The sequence below is a fragment of the Chenopodium album genome, chromosome 20 (assembly GCF_948465745.1).
Source record: "Chenopodium album chromosome 20, dcCheAlbu1.1, whole genome shotgun sequence".
In the NCBI taxonomy this organism is placed as follows: Eukaryota; Viridiplantae; Streptophyta; class Magnoliopsida; order Caryophyllales; family Amaranthaceae; genus Chenopodium; species Chenopodium album.
The window spans coordinates 12527918-12548532 of record NC_137853.1 but is presented as its reverse complement, the minus strand read 5'-3'; the positions used below and the strand labels follow the sequence as shown (position 1 = coordinate 12548532).

The 20615-nt window shown below is 34.3% G+C and overlaps 2 protein-coding genes across 3 annotated transcripts; one reads left to right on the top strand and one right to left on the bottom strand.

The window, feature by feature from the left end:
- Positions 1-1035: 1035 nt before the first annotated feature.
- On the bottom strand, positions 1036-2728 carry LOC145598931 (uncharacterized). The gene is made up of 2 exons (XM_081655335.1): positions 2576-2728; positions 1036-1626 (listed from the first exon to the last, which is right to left on the bottom strand). Exon 2 carries the CDS (start codon positions 1622-1624, stop codon positions 1175-1177), a length of 450 nt encoding a protein of 149 aa, XP_081511461.1. The 5' UTR covers positions 1625-1626; positions 2576-2728; the 3' UTR covers positions 1036-1174.
- An 865-nt stretch (positions 2729-3593) lies between these two features.
- Positions 3594-20480, top strand: LOC145597547 (D-lactate dehydrogenase [cytochrome], mitochondrial-like). Of its 2 annotated transcripts, none has more exons than XM_081653738.1 (18): positions 3594-4015; positions 4533-4635; positions 7258-7358; positions 7976-8024; positions 8226-8318; positions 8782-8896; positions 10779-10839; positions 11288-11324; positions 11407-11468; positions 14760-14856; positions 15279-15353; positions 15937-16045; positions 17378-17487; positions 18525-18587; positions 19446-19525; positions 19649-19811; positions 19945-19988; positions 20227-20480. In XM_081653738.1, the coding sequence occupies exons 1-17, from the start codon at positions 3780-3782 to the stop codon at positions 19984-19986; spliced, it is 1596 nt and encodes a 531-aa protein (XP_081509864.1). In that variant the 5' UTR covers positions 3594-3779; the 3' UTR covers positions 19987-19988; positions 20227-20480. The 2 variants fall into 2 exon arrangements, with proteins under 2 accessions (XP_081509864.1, XP_081509863.1); XM_081653737.1 differs by having other exon boundaries at positions 3595-4015; positions 19649-19779.
- The last annotated feature ends 135 nt before the right edge of the window (positions 20481-20615 follow it).

Here is a 20615-nt window from a genome sequence, read left to right as displayed (position 1 = left end):
AAATAAATATTAAAAAATCATCTTCCTCTTCGATCCCCACCCACCTTCATCTTCTTTCTCCTTCGATCCTAGCCCACCTTCATCTTCTTCATTTCCTTCTTCAAATTACTTTAATGGACAACACCAAACCCAAAACCACCATTTTCGATGGCATTGGCAAATGCAATGAATATCCTAAAAATACAAAATTTAAGGGAATAATTAACCAGAGTGTGTTTGGATAGAGAGAGGAATAAGAAAAAAAGGGGAGGGGAGGGAAGGGAAGGGGTGGGTAGGGAAGGAGAGGAGGGGGAAGAGTAATGAGGTTTCCTTTCATATCCCTCTATTGTTGTCGGGATAAGCTTTTTATTACGTCTGTTTTCCTTAAGTCTTACTCACTTTTTGTTTTCATTTGTTTTTGTAAGTTCAACTCACTTTTACTTTATCCCTTATATGACAGTATATTATTTGTTTTTTTACTCCGTATCACACAAACCCCCACTTGTAGGGACCGATTTTAAATAATAATCTCTTACTCTCTATCTCTCTCCTTTTTAATACAAAAATATTATGGTCTCCTCCTTACTTTTCCTTGGTTTGTACATCTAAGGAATCTGAAAAACACTTAGCAAAACGAAGGTAGTACAATTTAATCCCTCAATTTCTCTCCCTTCAATTCCCTTCCTTCCTCATATGTTATCCAAACAATCTTTTCTCACCATTTCCTTCAATCCAAACAAAGTGTAAATGAATGTTTGGATAAAGAAAGGGGAAGTAAAAGAAAAGGGAAGAAAGAATGATGAGTTTTCCTTCCAAAGCTCTCCATTGTTGAAGAGATCCATTTCTTAATACGTAGTATTTAATCCCTACATTTCTATCACCTCCAATCCCCTTCCTTCCTCATTTGTTACAAAATAAATAAATAAATAAGTGTGGCATTGTTCATAAAAAACAGTGAATTTCAAAGTCTTGCAACTCAGAATATACTCAAAGGGTTTGAGATTTGAGTACAGGATTAGTTATACTTTATATGGGTGAGCAAGTGTAGGACACATCTCAAGAGAAAACATTTACTAAGATAAAATTCAGGTGGGTAACAGTATGCACAATTCTACATTCATGGTAGCTAATACAACTCAATACAAGGATGTGAAACAATTCAAGATTCATTATACATGGTTAAAGTTCAACATAGTTAGCTTCTGCCACTTCGATCTTTCTCTATTTGATCTCTCTGTTTCTCAGCAAGCTTGTCAAGAGCAGCTTGAACAGCATCTCTTCCACCAATCAACAACCGAGTTATAACTTCATGATCTTTCTCAAATCGAGCCTCTTCAAATTCTTTACGAGCATTTTCTCTAAGAATATCGCGCCACAACACCCCTCTAGAGTCAGGCCACATGAAGAACCGTGTGGCACGAAGGATATCTCTGTAGAGACCCAATGCCTCACGTCGAGTGCTGGTGAGCCTTTGCCGAGTTAAGAGCTCATTTTCATCATCGTCATATGATGGTTTCTCTTTCACCAAATGCCGGTCAATCAACTCCTCTATAGTGTCTGGACCATTATGTAATCTCCGCCAAAAGGTTGCTCTTGGGGCAAGTTGTGTCGTGATAATATGGTGCTTTTGCAAGTGAATGATCATACCTATACATCTAACAATTAGTGAAAGGATTCTATCACATACAATAAGAATGATTTTAAGTACTCAGTAGTCAGTACTAGACTACTAGATAAACACAGGTCCTGAAAAATCAAATAATATTTCCATGTTATGAACCGCAAGCAGATTCTCCAACTGCTATCAACCATGAGACCTAGGATTACGAAATTCAAGCACGTTTTAGCAATTACGGAAAATGTATACTCCAACATATGCAGGGCAAAGCTGCCTGAACTAGGTCTGATCGCCTTCGTCTTATAGAGTCGCCAAAGCCCATAACACAGAAACAAAGCATTACCACTACCTAGCACTGCTAAGACGATTTCTTCCCAATCAAATGGAGCAAAATATAGCGAAACCTAAACCTTTGGAAAATGATTTCTTCCCAGCCGAATACACCAGAAACAAACAGATACCCCCAACATTCAAAAATTGATATTCAATTTCATACTTCAATCCTAACATTAGAAATTGGCAAATTTAATTCAAAAATTGATCTTCATTTCTTCAATTTCATAGTTCAATCCTAATATTAGCAATTATCAAATCACGCTCACATAATATTAGGGAGAAAAGGCACATTTGATTCAATTATTATCAAAACAATCAACAGGCTCGTCTCTGAGCATAATTTCAATCACATAGCTTAATCCTAAGTTCCTAACATTAAAGGGTTGGTCCTGCAACACATTAGAAACCAAACTTGATTCAATTATTAGATCAGTAATTTTAGGGAGAAAATGCATATTTGATTCAATTAACAAATTAGGGCCCATAATATTCTTCTCTAGTTAGTAATTAGAACCAATAGTTCAAATATTCGAACCTCAAATTTACTATACTGACAATTAAATTAATTCAATTAGATCAAAGATATAAACCCTAGATTGTGAAATTGACATAATGATTTTAAAAAAAAAAAAAAAGTGTTACCTCAGAAGCTGCTTCAATGGGGAATACAAGTATTTCAATGTAGAACGTCAAGGGCGCTTTAATGGAGAACTGCGAGAGAGACGTTCATCGGTTTTATTTCTTTGTTACTGACCTGACAATCAGAGCAATTCAATGGGTTGGAGCCCCATTAAAAGCCATGACCCGCCCCAGTTATAAATGGATCAGATCCGTCCAATAAATAAACAGGGCGGCTTTTAATACGGATTCAGTTCAGCTCCAATCAGTTCAATTTAGTTTGGTTCCAATCAATTCAATTCAGTTCAGTTTATAATTTCTTTTTCGCATTCACAATTCATTTCAGCTCTATTCAGTTCAGCTCAACTCCAATCAATTCATTTCAGCTCAATTCAGGAAATTAGAACATGCCCTAATTATGGCCGTATGCCGCTTATGGCCCTTAACAAGGTAAGCTGAGACTATGATAATTGTACTAGATATAGTAATAACATTAAAATTTACAATGATTGAATGATTTTCAGTTATTAATAATTTGGGTAAAAGGTTAAATGTGTCATTGTTTGTAAACAATTACGGTTAGTTAATATTCAGTATGGGTCATATATGGTTCATCAAAATTCAAGTTGCTTCGATTTTAGGTTGAATATAATCAAACCTAGTCAATATTTTATTCTCAATTGACGCAAAGACTCTAGCTGATTCAATTCTTGCTGAGTCAAGTTAGTGGAAAATTGACAATTGACAATACTAGTATACCACATAAAGGTGAGACTGGATTGACCGATCCAAGGCATTACATGAATTAGCATGAAAAAACATAGCATAACATGACACAATACGTAAATGTACGTGTTGGGTCGTGAGTTGCCTTATTTGGGAGAAACATAATAGCACAATACAGACCAACACAATAAAGCATGCTAAAATTAGTTAAATTGACTTAGGCACGGAAGCCCGACACGATGACACGTGAACTTGTGCTATATAGGCCAACCTTTTGGAAATTTCGACATAACAAGTAGCTTTACCATTGGTAACCCCAAAGCATATGGCTCGACTTGCCCCCACGCGGCCACACTCATATTTAATACGAGTACCCAACCAATGCCATCTTTAGTTTGTAGGATACGTATCTACTTCTGGGATCAGACGATCAGTTCAATGCTTATGTTGATTTAATTCTCCCAATTTCAAAAATACACAAAAGTCAAAACAAAGCAAAACAATGGCGTTTTCATGGTGGTTCTCTCGTCTACGCTCGTCTTCCAGAACAATCTTTACACACCTTCGATCATCCCAGGTTCAGAATTACACCACCCCTTCAACTGCCGTTTCAGAAGTTATCTCATCTAAAGGAAAAAACCCATTTTTATGGTGGTCTTCTTACTTAGTCCCCATTTCAGCTGCTTCACTCTTGCTCCAATTTCAATCCAATCCCTCTTTTTCTGATTCTCATTCTCGGTGAGTTTCTCATCTTTCCCTTTTATTTGATTTATTCAGTTTTTTATTTTATTGCAGGGTAACTATGTTTGACTTTTTGGGTTTTTGTGGGGGTATCACGGCTATGTTACTCGAACTCTTCATTTAAATACATTTATCCATGTCGGATACTCGAGACTTGCACATAGCCATAGCTATATAGGTGTGAATTTGTGATACTTAAGACGGTTCATTTTAGACCAAAATCATGCAAAATTTATATAAGATGGTTGACTGATTGTTCATTTTAGACCAAAATGATTAATTCAACAAAATAAATTAGAATAATACTGTGATTCTTGTTGAATGATTGTATTCTTCCTATGTTGCTTGGTAGTCTTTTTGACCAAAGGTTGATTGTTGGATTATGCAGATTCTTTTTTGTAATTGTTGAGTGATCTTATGTGTGAACTGATTAGTCAATACCCGAGTCACATTAAATTTGTTATTGATTGTTGTTGTTGTTGATATTGTTTTATGTGTTCTGAATTATGTTCAGAGGTGTTGGCATAGGTGGTAAAGGAAGCACTGAGTTTGTGGTGAAGGGTTCTCACAGAAGCGTTCCACAAGAACTCGTCGATGATTTAAAGGCTATATGTGGGGTATTATTTTACTAAAGTCGTTTAACTTGGATGATTGAATGTAATTGTTGTCTTTGCTTACTTGGTTTACTGTATCTTGAATGTGTAGAATGATTTTTTTTTTTAAGGGATTCTTCTATTTGAATTCTTGAAAGTTAAGCAAGTATCAAGTCTTAAAGAAGCTAATTTATGTTCCAACCTTGTCATTGGACCTTTATGAAGTTCATTGGCTCTAGGACGAGTAAAATGGTAGAATTAGTGAAATGTATTGAAATTTGAGAATTATTAGTGTTGCATTATCCTTGAGGTTATTGAAAGTTGCCGAGATATTACAAGTATAAAGGCTTACACCTTGGTTCTACAAAGTCAATGATGGCTTTTAGCGTTGGAGACTCCTTGTGAACATTGATTTATGTGCAGAGAAGTAATAGTATGTTATGAATAGATGGTTTTATTATCCATGGTATCTTGAGTCAGACATACTAATGGTGCAATTTCATCTCGGTGATTGAAATATTGATGTTGAATTTTATAAGGATTGAGGCGTTCACTTGGTTGTAGTTAGTCAATGAGGACATTTAGAGTAAGATGGTCAATGAGAGCATAATGTGTTTTGATTGAGATGTAGTGTGGGAAAGCTGATGTTTTACTTGCCTATTGTAAATCATTAAATGTCCTTGTGCTTGGAGTGACGCTAGACATGTCATGTTTACAACTTCTTCTTTTGTAAGGGATAACGATTGGGTTAGCTTGTATATGATTAAAGAAAATTTACAATAACGAAGAGCCAAAAAAATTTTAGAATAACGAAGAGCCAAAAAGCAAGTAACAACTAGACTGGGAAGAATATACCATAGGAAAATTGAAAATCTGGAGAAAAACCCACCAATCCTCTGTAGAGGAATCTTTGATGAAGAACAATGTAATTTTCAGGATTTCAAAGCACCATGAAAGCTCTCACTCCAAACACACCCCTTCCTATATTGAATCCCTAAGTGTTAGGACTTTTACATTTGAGGCTGGCTCTCTCTCTCTCTCTCGCCTTCTCTCTCTACATCTCTCTTTCTTTACATCTCTCTCTTCATCATCATACCTTATTACAATGACTAACATGAGTGTGTATACTGCAAGGCGCAATAAAAAATCATGTGGTCGTAGGCAAAGCTGGCAAACTTACCCTTTGTTCGGGCGTACCTAGCTTGGTTCCTGGTTCGACCGAACCTTTTTCCTCAAGTCACTCTTCCCTTCGATTGGGCACACCTTCCACATGTTTGGGTAGACCTACCATAGGTTCGGGTGTAAAACAGTCATAACTTTCTCGTTTCTTGTCCAAAGTGAGCTTATGATCAGTCATTGGAAAACCTTGAGACTAGATTTCACCTCCAACTAGAATCATCTCAAGATCATATCTAGATTTTGAGATATGATCATTTGAAGTTAGCCTTTTGCCAACCGTCATTGCTTAGCACCAAGCAATCAACCCATAGCTTATCCTTAAAAGCTATGCATCCTTATGCCTTGAACCTTTTTCCACACCTTCCAAACCTAACACTTTGACCTGGAGATATGGGTTTTTAGAAAGTTAAGTTGCTCATGATGGTAAAAAAAAAATTCGTCAAGTGTGTGCCTAAAGATTATAAGCTCTACCGACAAATTGAAGGAAAGCAACAACGAATGCGTAAGAGTTTCCTAATTTTCATTTCTTGATTAATGGTTACCTAAATTGTGTTTTGGGTTGTGTTTCTTCATTAACATGTCCTCCACTAATATGGGCTATTTATGTTCATTCTACTTACTGGTTTATTCCTTTATTTTGTTTTGTATGATCATAATAGAATCTTCCCTTCTGTAATTGGAATATGTATTCTCCTAACTTAAATAACGTGGAAGGATTCACCTTTTTTTCTTCTTTGCCCCAAGAGGTTGATTCTTTGTTTTGAGGCAGAGTTTTATAGTTGAGTTGTGCACTAGATTATACAAAATAGCCTGAAGATTGATCATGATATTTGTTCTAGTCCAATTGTATATGTAGATTATGACCCAAAAGGGGCTTATAATCCACCTGATGAAAGAGATACATTATGATTTTGATTTCCAATCTGGTGCATTATAAATTTGATTTTTGCAATTTTTGGTATTATTTCCCACTTAATTTATTTTTCTTAGCTTTCCTCCTCTCCAAAAGACGGTGGGTTAGGTCTTGTATCTATTTTCAGGAACTTTTATGTTTTTCATTTGATTAGTAAAGTTGAAATCATGGCTTTGCCTAGCTACAGTAGAGCTATAAAACAACATTTATGATTTTTTAAATCATATTATAGCCTAGGGCACACTATTGTACAAATTTAGCTAAAAAGAAAGCTGTCCTTTTTCATTTTTTTATTTTAGTATTTGGTTTCAAGACTCCGAAAATTAGTAGAGAAATTTGGATAAGTAGTTTAAAGTTTTGTATGTTAGCCTTGGTAATTTTGTAAAATGATAACTAAAATTGGAGACTTTCTATTATGGTTTCAAACTTTCAAAAAATTGGATCTGTCTAAGAGCAGAAGGGGTAATGCATACTAATTGAAGTTGTTTTTAATTCAGCCACTGAAAAACATCATCTTTTAAGGTGGATCATTTCAATTTTTTGGGTTTTGACAGGAAAACATGTCAATGGATTATGAGGAGAGATCTGTGCATGGGAAACCACAAAACAGCTTTCACAAAGCTGTAAACATTCCTGACATTGTCATCTTTCCGAGGTCTGGGAGCTTTCTTTCACTATTATAATCACCGCTTGAAAATTTATTTTTTATCAATTTGTTTTGTTTGAATTTTTCAGTGAGGTTCTTATAATTTAGCACAAAATAGTTGAATGTTGATGATGCTCAGGTCATATTATTTAGCACCCATCGGGGAAAGTTTGTACTCCTTCCATTCCTTAATGTTTGCTCCATTTGATATATTTACAATTTTCAATGCACATCTTTGAGTGAGATGATATCTAAATAAATGTTTAACTTAAATTGATGAAAAGTTGGATATTTTTAAACTATACATTGAAACCAATCTTAGAAGATCCCACATGAGCATGTTTTTTCTTTTATATACTGATGAATATTCGGGGTTAAAGTTTCATGCTCTTCAAATGGAATATTTCAATAGGGACTTGGGAGAGACATAAAGAGAGTATTATTTAAAGCCAGTTTTTCGAATTCTAAATTTATATGAATAGCTTATTTGCTGAATGCAAGATCTGGTAATATGCTGCTGTCTTATCTTATTGTATCTTTACCTCCTTGATTCTGCCCCGATTGTTTGGTTATATTTTTACCCTCTAGTTATGGAAGTTAAATTTTTTTGAATATATTATTTGTAGGTCCGAACAAGAAGTGTCGTTGATTGTTAAGTCTTGTAACAAGCATAAGGTATAGTTTCTTTGACATGCTTGTTAGAAGCTTAAACCATGTGCTAGTATCTTACCTTGTTATACTTTTAGCTAGCTATTTTACCAAACTTCTCATAGTTACTGTGACTTATTCTTGTGAGAAATATGATCCATACTGAAAAACTCTTTTTGAAGTCCCCTTTGCAAGTTTGTTAAAAGTTTCTTCTTCTTTCACGAGCAGGTTCCTATCGTACCATATGGTGGAGCTACATCTATAGAGGGTCATACTTTATCTCCTCATGGAGGGGTCTGCATTGACTTGTCACTAATGAAAGTATGTAGTCTTGTCTTTAGATAATGCTGGTTCTTGATATATACTTTGTATTAATGTATTCGAGAGATCATAGTTCTCCAACTTATAAAATTAAATAACTGATCCTCAAGGCTATATCTCGTGGATGTTATTATTAATATTATTATTTTGATTACAGCTCACTTGCTGATGTGACAAAAATCTAGTTCACGAATAATACATATAGTGTGGCAGAAAAATGGCACCAAAAGTGATTTACTAAAGTTTAAACACATAGAGAGAGGGAATAAAGTAAGTAGTGTAAGGTTAGAAAAATAGGAATAAAGTTCAGAAAGTTAAGCAGTTAAGCAACATGCACATAAAGCAAGGAAACCTGTAAATACAATGGCCTTTGACTTAGTTAATATATGTACTTGAATTAGACATGTAAGAGCTATGTATGATAATTATTAAGAACTCAAAATTCTTTCTAATTTGATTGCAGAGTGTTAAAGCATTACATGTCAAGGATATGGATGTGGTTGTTGAGCCCGGGATTGGATGGATGGAGTTAAATGAATACTTGGAACCTTATGGCTTATTCTTTCCTCTTGATCCTGGTAACAATTTACTAATTCTTCTGTGTGATACTTCCATTTGCTTCTTCTTGTTTTTTTTTTGTTTTTGTTTTTTTTATTTTTTTTTTATTTTAATATTGTACTGTAGCTTCTCAGTTGCGACAACAGATTTAGAAGCAAAGGGGTGGCACCACTTAGTTGTCTTATTTTGAGGGATCAAAAATTTAGATGTAATAAACATCTTTTAGGATAGTGGGAAATTTGTGTCTCATATACCAAGAGCTCAAATTCTTTCTTCCGTATGATATGGTTGGGGTGCCCTGGTTTGATCCATTAAATCTAAGAAGTTGATAGACCAGCAGATATAATAAGAAGCAATGGGGTAGCATTTAGTTATCTTATTTTGAGAGATCAAGAATTTAGATATATTAAACATCTTTGGGAGGGGCTGATATAGTGGGAAATTGGTGTCTCATATACCAAGAGCTCAAATTCTTTCTCCAATATGTTATGGTTGGAGTAACCTAATTTTATATATAAACTAGGTGTATTGGTATGATGGAGATTGATTATCTCCATGATATCAAGGCTTCTTCTTAAGAAGCCAAGTACTCAAGTATCCGGGTCAAACAAAAATAGCTGGCTGAAATTTTACTAGGGTCATTATTATGTGTCACTATTGGTGGAGTGTAGATACATGACAAATGCGATATCATTTGCTTTTAAGATGGTTAATGTACAGCTGAAAATGTTCTCGTTAATAAAAAATGTGTTTGTATCATTGATGTGCAGTGGACTAGCGTGTTCGAACAATAAAAGTGGTTGAATGGTTGTTTGATTGATAAAGCTTAAATCTTGCGTAATAGTGTCAATGACTTTAGGCCATTACTCTCCAAGGTTTCATTACAATAATTTCTAGATACTTTCTCTAGCTTAGATCTTCTCTACTTATACTACTACAAGTACTACATAATTGGCCAAAAGCCTTAATTGCTACATTTACTATTGTTTGTCAATAAGCTAAAGTTACCACAGTGAAAGACTAATAAGCCAAATAAGTCTGCAAGCAGCTTTAAGGGACCGTTGCTTGGCCATGTAGTGGAGGGGTATTTATGTTGTCCTGCTGCCTTTCTCTCCTGCTGTTCACCAAAGTGACTGGTGGTGGGTGCGGGTGTATTGCATGATGTTGGAGACATTTTGTTACAATTGGTTACATTTTCATATTTTCTTGCCTTAAATAGAGCAAGAAATGAAGAGAAAGAAACTACATGGCTGACATAGCATATGGTTGGAATGATGATTTAGGGATCTTTCAAGTGCATTGGACATCAATCTTTGTTTTGATGAGGGGTCAGTGTCTGAAAAGTTTCAGAGCACACTAAGGCCGTAGGGGTCCTAGAGCCTAGGTGCAAAGCGCAGGTGTGAGGCACAATATTCTGTGTGTAAACACAAGGTGCATATATAGTATCAATGCAACTACTGCCCCATTTTTTGCATGCCTTAGTGCGCCTCATCAAAATGGCCTCGCCCAGAACTTTCTTAAAGCTTGGGCAACAGCACTTAGGCTTCAATGCCAAGAAGTGTATCTTTTCAAACACTGTAAAGATGAAACATTGGAGGAAGTAAGTGTGGAGGGTTCATTATTAAATGTAGAATCCAAGGGTGACTCTTTACTCTGTTATGTTTAATTTTCCATGAAAAGAATTTTAAGATGAAGAACATTTTATGAAGCCATAATCATCGTAATTATTTGTTTACTAGAAGCTTTATCATAAATATCCTTCAATTGTTGCACCTTTGTATTTCAATTTTGATATCTTGATGGGTTTCTTTATAAGGTTTCATCTTATGATGATTACTTTACTACATGTAAGGTTATTTTGTATCTTGATCAAGAGTTACTGGATCTTATCTCAATGGGCAGGTCCTGGTGCTACCATTGGCGGTATGTGTGCGACCCGATGCTCTGGTTCATTAGCTGTGAGGTTGGTACCCCATTCATTTATGCTTTGAGTAGTTGACTTATCAGCTGTAAAGCTCCAATAATTGAGAGGAAAAATTTAGGTAAATAAATCTGACCCCTACTTCCTAGGCTTACTGTGACACTTCAATCTGACCCCTTTAACTAATATGGTGATTGACATCATCAATTCAGGCATTTATAGTTTTATACACAGTATATTTTCTTTTTAATCTTTAGGGTTAGCAAACTTAGCTTTACTACTTTAAATTTTGAATCTGATATAGCATATAGGTGTTTTTTGCTATTGTCTTTGGGTAGTACTGGTACTCTTCTTGCGAGTATGTCCATATTGTACAATGTTCTTTTCATTGCCTATATCTGCAGCATGAAATGTTTAGAAAGTAGGTGATTCAATGTTTTTTTATGCAGTTAGAGCATACATTTTGATGGCATTTTTTCTTAGCATGTAGGTATGGAACAATGCGTGAAAATGTCATCAATCTGAAGGTTTATTCTTTCTTATCTGGTACTCTATACGTGTTTGAAGATAACAAAATTTTAAGAAATATATATTTTACATGCTGTGTAGGTTGTCTTAGCAAATGGTGATGTTGTCAAGACTGGAAATCGTGCCCGAAAGAGTGCAGCAGGGTTTGTGTTTTGTTTTTGTTTTTTTTTTTTTTTTTTTTTTTTACTTAACAATTTTATTTAAGTTGTTAGATTTGAAATTTTGCATATTCAAGGGTACTTTATTGCAAACAAATGAGAAGATTTTCCTCACAGATAAACAAAAAGATTGAATTATCACTTTATCAGTTCATATTGCCTCTTATTTCCACTAAATGCTCAAGGGGAAGCATCCCTGGTCCCTGGAAGAATGATAGAAGGTATTTGTAGAGGATACCTTATTCCATACAGACTCTCTAGATAAGCAAGGTTCTTAAAGATACGACATCACTCGCCTAACACAGTACCACTCCCACCGTATATGGCTGATATCTCTCTTTCCTTGCTAAGTTGCTATCTGACAATTCAAGTTTCCTTTCTGACTCATGAGTCCCACAAAACGCTTATCTAAAAAGTCTATAGATTATATAGGACTCAGTGACTCGTAAAGCTCACCACATTCATGAGACAACTTGAATATAGCAAAAGACTGGACAAGATTGGAAGAGATGCTCATGCATCTGAGGAATATTGAAGCCCGTCAAACAAATTTTAGGAGAAAGAACTTTACAAGTCTTCCTTTTCTCTGTGACTTGTTGATGTTTGTTGAAATATTGAGTCGAGCAACGTGAAAGGAAAGCTTAAGAAAAGAGCAAAGCAAATTTTCAATAATAATACTGTCAAAACATGCAAGGATTTATAGTTATAGGAATGGCAACTACGTGGTTTTGCTTCCGAAATCTGGTCGGAAAGAGTGAAATACTAATGGACAGCAACACCATCAAAGGAATAGAATTGAACTAGGTTAGGTCCCGTGCCATGCACGGTAATTTTAATTATTTTTTTTAAATTAACAATGAATTTTTTCTAAAATGTTATACGGTGTAATGAATTTGTTATAAAATACCCTATAATTAATTATTATAAAAGAGCCTATTAGCACGGTAGTTATTTTTAAAACGCATTTGACAATACGTATATTATATTTCATAAAAAAAATTGGTACAATTTTCTTGTCGTTAACCAAATGGGTTTCTTAAAAGTTGCATATTACACTTCTATAGTCACTATTAGGGATGTCAATGGGGCGGGGCGTATTTTGGCTTTTCAATCCTATCCCTGCATAATATTCTCATCCCCATCCCCGCCCCGCCAAGTCTAATGCTAAAACCATCCCCACCCCCCACTTGGATATCCACCCCCACCTATCCCCACCTCCCAAATACAACAACACTACATAATTTAAATTACAACAAAAAAAATTCATTGTTTATATTACACTTTTTAAATTTTTTTTTTTATAAATATATATTATAATGTATTACATTTATTACTTTATTTTACATTATTATTTATTATTTATATGAAATAGCATAAAAGTATATAATTATCTTTTAAAAAATATATCAATAGGTATGTGGTGGGGATGGGGCGGGTACAACCTAAAATCCACCCTTGCCCCATCACCCATGGCGGGTATGGTTTTTATCCCCATCCTTGCCCCGCCACCCGCCAAACCGGGACCCATCCCTAGTCACTATGTATATCAAAAATTATGTTAAGAACCTGATTTTTTTTCTCTTTCATTGATTTTTAGTTGTTAATATTTATTTGTAGAAGGATACATCAAATTTTTAATTTAATGTATTTTTTAATATTTGAAATTCAAAAAACTTTCTTGGATTTTTTTAACACATAATTAAATATAAATAAATAAAATTATTGTTGTAATAAGTAGTACATAATATTATGGAGCAATTATATTAAAAATCTGATTTACTATATTTTTTTGTACTTTAGTTTCTAATTTTGCCAATTTACTCCGTATATGTTATGGAAAGACATATCAAATCTCTTATATATGTATTATTTTGCTATCTTTTTATTTATGTATAAGATTTGTCAAATCTTTTATTTATGTATTATTTTGCTATTTTCTATTTATGTATAAGATTTGTTTGCTAAAGATTTTTTTTATTTTAAAAAAGAAAAAAAAAAAAAAAACTAAAGGACACACCAGAAAATGACACGTTTCATTGCTGGTGTGTCTTTTAGTATATAGTTATTAATAACAAGCAGATCTTGAAGTCTATTGTAGCTATATAATGGACAAAAAATATCAGACACTATTCTTAAATCCAACGAATGAATGAAATTGTGGATGATACCTGAGATAGAACTGTTTGCTGAGTTGGGATGGCATCATGTTGATTGGCTATGTGACTTATATAAACTACTGAGGACGAGCTTAGCTCTTTCAGAATTATACTTTGAAGACACTACTCTGAAGGGAGACTGTAATTAAAGCAGCTCCATGGTGAGAGCATAGTTGCAAGTAGCATTAAGAGTTTTATTTATTTATTTTTTTTAGGACCCAAAATCCCGACCTTTTCATTTCTTAAAGCAGATCTGAGAAGATTAGAAGAAGAATTGTTATATGATTATATGGAAAAAAGTTCCATAGTCAATGTGTCACAAATGAATTTAGTAAGAATGAGATTGAAGTATGGACTTATAATCTTTCATGAAGGAGAATCACAGTGATAGCTGCGGTATTTGTGGCTTACATCTTGGTTGGATCAAAAGGATGTTGTAGAACAGTAGAGATGGGCACAACTACATTTTGAGCTGTTGAATGGGCTAGGCGTGTTTTTTTTGGTGGTTAGGAGGTGAATAAGTGCACTTAAGCTCTTTACCTCACAGACAAAACAACTGAATAATGGATACAGAAATACGGATCTTGAGAACAGAATGGGTAATATAAAGAAGTTGATGCACATATTTACTCATGCTTACATCTTTAAAAGTTCCTTAACAACAGCATCCTTATAGGAACAGTAACTTTGGTAGAACTTGCTTAGTCTGAACTGAGATCTTCGTGTAAGTAAGAAAATCCTAGTAGAGCAGTTTTACCAGGATTCGTGTTTTGATCATGAATCTAGAAGAGACTTTGGATATGTTGTAGAATTGTAATTGTTTCTGTAGTAATGCAATCTAAACATGTCATTTTATGGCAAGACCCCAATTTAGATTTTTGAGCCACCAGTTTGGTTAAGTTGCTAATGTAAAATCTACTTATTTAACAGAACTTGGGCAAAATTCTGTGTTTTGACTTTTTAGAGATTTATAATTAATTCAGGGGTCAACTTAACTCATGTTTTTATCCATCTCATAGTTCATCATATGTTCCTCTTCCTCCTGTGCTTTTTGCTAACAGTTGTAGCCTTGTAAATGTTTAAATGATGACATCAAGTTTCCTCAATGCTTACCTGTCAGGTATGATTTGACCCGGCTAGTCATTGGAAGTGAAGGAACCTTAGGTGTGATTACAGAAGTTACTCTACGCCTACAGAAAATCCCTCAGTACTCAGTAGTATGTACTTTCTCACTTTTAAAAGTTTTTTTCCTTTGGGTTTATGTTGAATTGTTGACTGTGCTATATTTCCTCCATCTGCAAAAGGAACTCCAGTGTTCTATTCTGGGACCCAGATTTGATGTACTAGCTAAAATATGAACAATTTTTCTCTCACTTTAAATCTTATTGAATATGAAGTCAAATGAATTTTCTGGAAATGTAAATGTGGACATCCTTTGTGGGATAAAAGGAATTAAAGTATATTTTGTGTTCCTGATCTTGTCCTCTAATTCCCTCATTAGAATTTGTAAGTAGCAAAATTTTCCTGTAAACTACTTCCAGCTGCAAATGTCTTTTAACTTATGTACAAGCTGCAAGGTATGTACTAGTTGAACACTTGAATTTCTAAGTGTAGAATGACTGTGAAGTGATTTATACAGGTAGCGAGGTGTAACTTTCCTTCAATTAAGGATGCTGCTGATGTTGCTATTGCCACTATGATGTCTGGAATTCAGGTACTGAGGAGATTTGTGTTGCACTATATATTTGTTTCATCATTTCTTAACCGATTGAGTTTATCCACTGAAGCATGACTTTTCAAAGAAGTTTGGTTTTGGATAAAGTAAACTAAAATAGACTTTTAAATTGCTCAAAGTAGACTGACAAATCTCACATGAGATCCTTAAATGGATGAAAAGGAGACAGTGATTTTTTTATTTTTTTTTAATATCCATGTATTTATGAAGGCATCTACCTTCCAGTTTGAAATTTCTTTTTCAAATGGCTTTCAAATTTTAAACGTTTGTAAAATTTTCAATTTTCCACGAAATTGCTCTGTTACTATTTCAGATTTCCAGCCATGTCCTTGTAAATGAAACGCCATTAAAAGGCTTTGTTTGAAAGCCCTTTTTAATTTTAAAACACTGGCTCAACTCTTAATGATCCAAGATTTATTTCCTTTCATAATTTTTCAAATTAACATGTTCCATTTTATTTTTGGATAATTGGTTATGACCATATAGACTAATACTTGGTTGTCAAAATTCAAATGCATTCTTGGTTTTCAAAGTCTACTTACAATATTATCTCATTAACCAGGTATCCAGGGTAGAACTTATGGATGAGGTTCAAGTAAAGGCAATAAATATTGCTAATGGATCAAATTTGCCTGAAACACCTACTTTATTATTTGAATTTGTTGGAACAGGTTAATTGTACTCTCTCTTTATGATCTGGGTTCTGATATTTGCTTTGAGTTTTCATGTAATAGTTATGGAATGTAGTAGTGTTTATTGTTAGCTCAAAATGTGACTTTTATATTATAATTCCTCCATGTGTTTTTTGTTTGCAATTTTGCAAATGAGGGGATGGGGGGAGGGGTTGCACATAAATTAAGGAGACAAAACTGATAGAGAGGTGGGAAAAGGGATCTACGTGATGCAGAGAAAGATATAATTTTAAATAAATAAAGTAAATTGCAATAATTTTGCAACTTCCCAAAAAAGAATCTGTTGTGATTAAAAGAGGACAGAGGAAGTGTAGAGCTGCAATTCGTATGATACTATGGTTTTCACTCTCGGATGAATTCCATCCTGTTCTTTCTGTGGGTTGAGATTATATATGTCCTAGATATGCCTTTCTTGTAGAAGCTACTTCCTCCGTTTTCTTTTACTTGCAACACTTCCCTAAAAAGGAAATGTCACAATACTTGCAACACACTATAAAAGGAAAGTTACTTTAGGGAAAAACTATACTATTTCCCTTATTTAAAGCACATGACCCACTAAATTACACTCCTTACAACCACTCATCCCATTTTAAAGTGTATTATATCATGTGAACCCCACATTTCTTAAATACCGTGAAAAAGTGTGTTGCATCTAAAAGAAAACGGAGGAAGTATTAGATTTACTACAAAGTGTTCTTTTTTCACTGAAAAGAAAAACCAGAGTGTCGGGGTACTATATAGGTCTGTGTATGAGCAGATTTAATGATCTGAAGGAAATGAATATTTAAAGCTTTCTGATCCTAAAAAAAAAATAAAAAAAAAAAAAAAAAAAGTGTGTCTGTGTTTGAGCAGAATAAATGACCTGAATGAAATGAAAATCTAAAGCTTTAATTGTGAATTTGTTTGACAATGCAATTTCTGACATGAGTTTTGTATTAAGCAACCAGCATGCCTGATTGATGTCACTTGCCATACATTGCTCACAAAGTCTGAGATTGTGGGCAAGTTGTTCTGAAGGATATAAATGTGTGTGTGTGTCTGTGTTGATGTCCATGCATGGGCTTCTGTTTGTTATCAGGAGGGGTATATGTTGATTTTCTTTTCTTTCTTTTTTTGTATTCCTGAAAGCCATATATAATTGTTTTGCTGGTGATTTTGTTGGCGGGGGGAGAGGTAGGATGAGGGTAGGACCTTAGAAAACATCAAGGTTTAATTCTTACTCGTATTATGGGTCTATGAATCTATTTTAAATTACAGATTGAATTTATCAGTTGCTGAATGCTAATTTTTAATCTCTTCCTCTTTATGCAGAAGCATATTCACGTGAACAGACAAGACTGGTCCAGAAGATTGCTTCTGAGCATAATGGTTCGGATTTTATTTTTGCAGAAGAACCTGAAGCTAAAAAGGAGCTCTGGAAGGTAATTTGGCTATTTAGGCTTCTTGTATCCATCTATCTATCTATGGTCAATGTGTTTAATCAGATCTACTATCAAACACTTATCCATCCTATTTCCTGTGTTTAGTAAACCATGTAGTCCTTTCCTAGTAATTGTAGAAAATTTTTTGAGTGCCTTTGTTTCATTTCCTGTTGTGTACTTCTTTACACCAAATGTTGAAGTACTTCAAATCTAAGAAATATGGTCTGAGCTAGCCCGTATGCTTTTCCAATTCTTCACAGTATAGTACTTCGGCATACTGACTGCAATTCTTTGTTTAGTTGGTCTTTGATGGCTGATTGAGGTCACACACTGAATTCTAGTCTTGTTTTTAGATGGTGTGATCTGTGTACGTATCTTGTAGTCTAGTTAGCATAAACATCCCTAGCTCAACCAACTAGCCGTTTTGGCTATTTGAACCCTTTTAATGTTGAGGGTTTGTGTCTACAGGACATAAAGCAACATGTAAGAAATATAATGAGTCTGTTTTGGTTCCAATGTTGGACTATGGTCCCATATGTGTGGCAAATTTTTACCAATGACCCTGTATATATGTGGACTATAACTCTGGCCTCTTTACAGATTTATATGGAGGCTGAAATTTGCTCAAGTTATCTGATCACTCTGAAATGTTAAATTCCATAATTGGCTTTTGGGAATTGAATTAATGATTCGATATGGTAGCATACCACCAAGTAGTTTCAAGTTTAAGCTCATTGCTGGCAATTATGGTTAGCTATATTATATGTGACTTTGTTCCTCTATGCATTTAATCAATAATTGTTTTGTTTATATAAATGTAGTCAGTCCTTTGAGAGAAAAAAAATTGTATATCAGGCACTTTTTCTTGTTAGTTTAGTTGTTATGTAGTAAGGCTTTGGTATTGCTTTCTATTTCCATAAATGTTATTCTTCTTTCCCCTATCTCAAAATGGAAAGAAATTTGAAGAGAAAGCTGATGAGAGGAATAAAAAAAAATTGACAACATAAATCTTTTTTGCTCTGCATTATTATTTGTAGATGAGGAAGGAAGCTCTCTGGGCGTGTTTTGCAATGGAACCTGAATATGAAGCAATGATTTCGGTCAGTTTATTATTCTTTCCAATTCCACCTGGTTCAGAATTTTTTATTTTTTTATTTTTTTCCTGTGTGTGTTGGGTGGTATTTTTTGAAGGACTTTGACATTTTGCAGCTTAAGTACTGTTTATATTCCCCAATCCCATTGATCCTGATTTTTGAACTTTTATATTAGGTAAAATTGGTATAAACCACCTTTTTTGTCCGACTTTTTTGAAAAAACCACCTTTTAAGTTTTTTTTTTAACTAAATCACCTTTTAAGTACCTAAATTTTTTATTGCACCACCCCTATTCCAAATCTAACATATTGCATCTCAACCATCCACTTCCAAATCATCTACCATAGCAAATCTTTCCCTTCCATATCAACCATCCACTTCAATTACCTCAATTTAGGTTTTGAGAATAAACAAATACTACAATTTAATTTTTGTAGCAAAATTAAGTGTGGTTTTTTTAGAGCTTTACTCAATTTAGTCATGCATATATATAAAGGGGAGGGTCAAATGTTTTTGGAGGTGAACAAAATACATGATTTAGGAGTGAAAGTCACAAGTTGTGGGCCCCTTTGACGTCTTAGTTAATTTTTTCGTCATAATTTGAAATAGGGGTGGTGCAATTAAAAATTTAGATACTTAAAAGGTGGTTTAATTAAAAAAAAAAAAACATAAAAGGTGGTTTTTTCAAAAAAGTTGGACATAAAAGGTGGTTTTTACCAATTTTACCTTTATATTATATTTTTATCATTTATCTATTCTTCTTACACACTTTATATATCAAAGCAGCATGTTCTAATAGCTAATTCAATGTGCTGGATTGTTTAGTTAAAGCTTTCATCTTAGTCATGAACTTTGTCCCACCAGGATGTTTGTGTGCCTTTGTCGCAACTTGCTGAGTTAATATCAAAGTCCAAAGAGGTCCTGGATGCATCTCCATTAATCTGGTAAATTATTTTTCCCCATTAGCTTTCTGCATTCTTAGAATACTGTAACTTCGAGATGAACTGCCAAATTTCTGTTATTTTTTTCTTTGTTCTTTTAAATATTATTATCGGCAATGAAAACAGTGCAGTGGTTGCCCATGCCGGTGATGGGAACTTTCATACCTTGATCTTATTTGATCCTAACAACGAAGAGCACAGAAAAGAAGCTGAAAGGCTTAATCATTTCATGGTCCAGGCAGCCTTGTCAATGGAAGGTATCCTTCGGAGTCTTGATGGCACTTTACAAGTTAGACCCTTATGCCCATTACAACATTCTGAGAATCCCAACATAACCCCCCTTCTTTTAGCGTCAAATTATATGGATGCTACCTACTTTCTAGTGTTATATGTTACTTATGCTGGCTCTTCCAATTGGGCAGGAACATGTACTGGAGAACATGGAGTTGGTACTGGAAAAATGAAGGTATTGCAATGAATTCTTATAATTTAGTCTAGCATAAATTGTAAAAATATGATTTCTACACGTATTCTAATAATATTGACCTATTCCCTGAATAGTATTGTCTTTTGACTTCTCATTCATTCATTCATTCATTCTTGCAAGACAAACTTTTCAAAACCTTCTAGATTTACTAGCTAGATTGCTATCAGAATGCAGTGTTTGATGTCCATTCTGTATGCCTTCCCTTTCTTTGTTTCAGTACCTGGAACAAGAGCTGGGGATAGAAAATTTGAGGACAATGAAAAGCATAAAAGCAGCTCTGGATCCCAACAATATTATGAATCCTGGAAAGCTGATCCCTCCCCATGTCTGTTTCTAAAATCGCGAATTGGCACAACCTCGGCCCCTACCAATTGGTGTAGGTGTACCATCATTATAGTTTGTCTGCAGCCAATGTTTGCTGTACTATTGTAAACTTTGGAGTTCATGTTCAGTGCTGATATCTTCTTCAAATCTTTGGTGTTAAGACTTTTTCGGAATTCAATAACTATTGAGAACAAAAAGAGCTCTATCTAAAGTTAAAGATTAAAAGGAATACTACCCAGAAAACTCATACTACCCAATCAACAGGTATGAGCAGCTCATAAC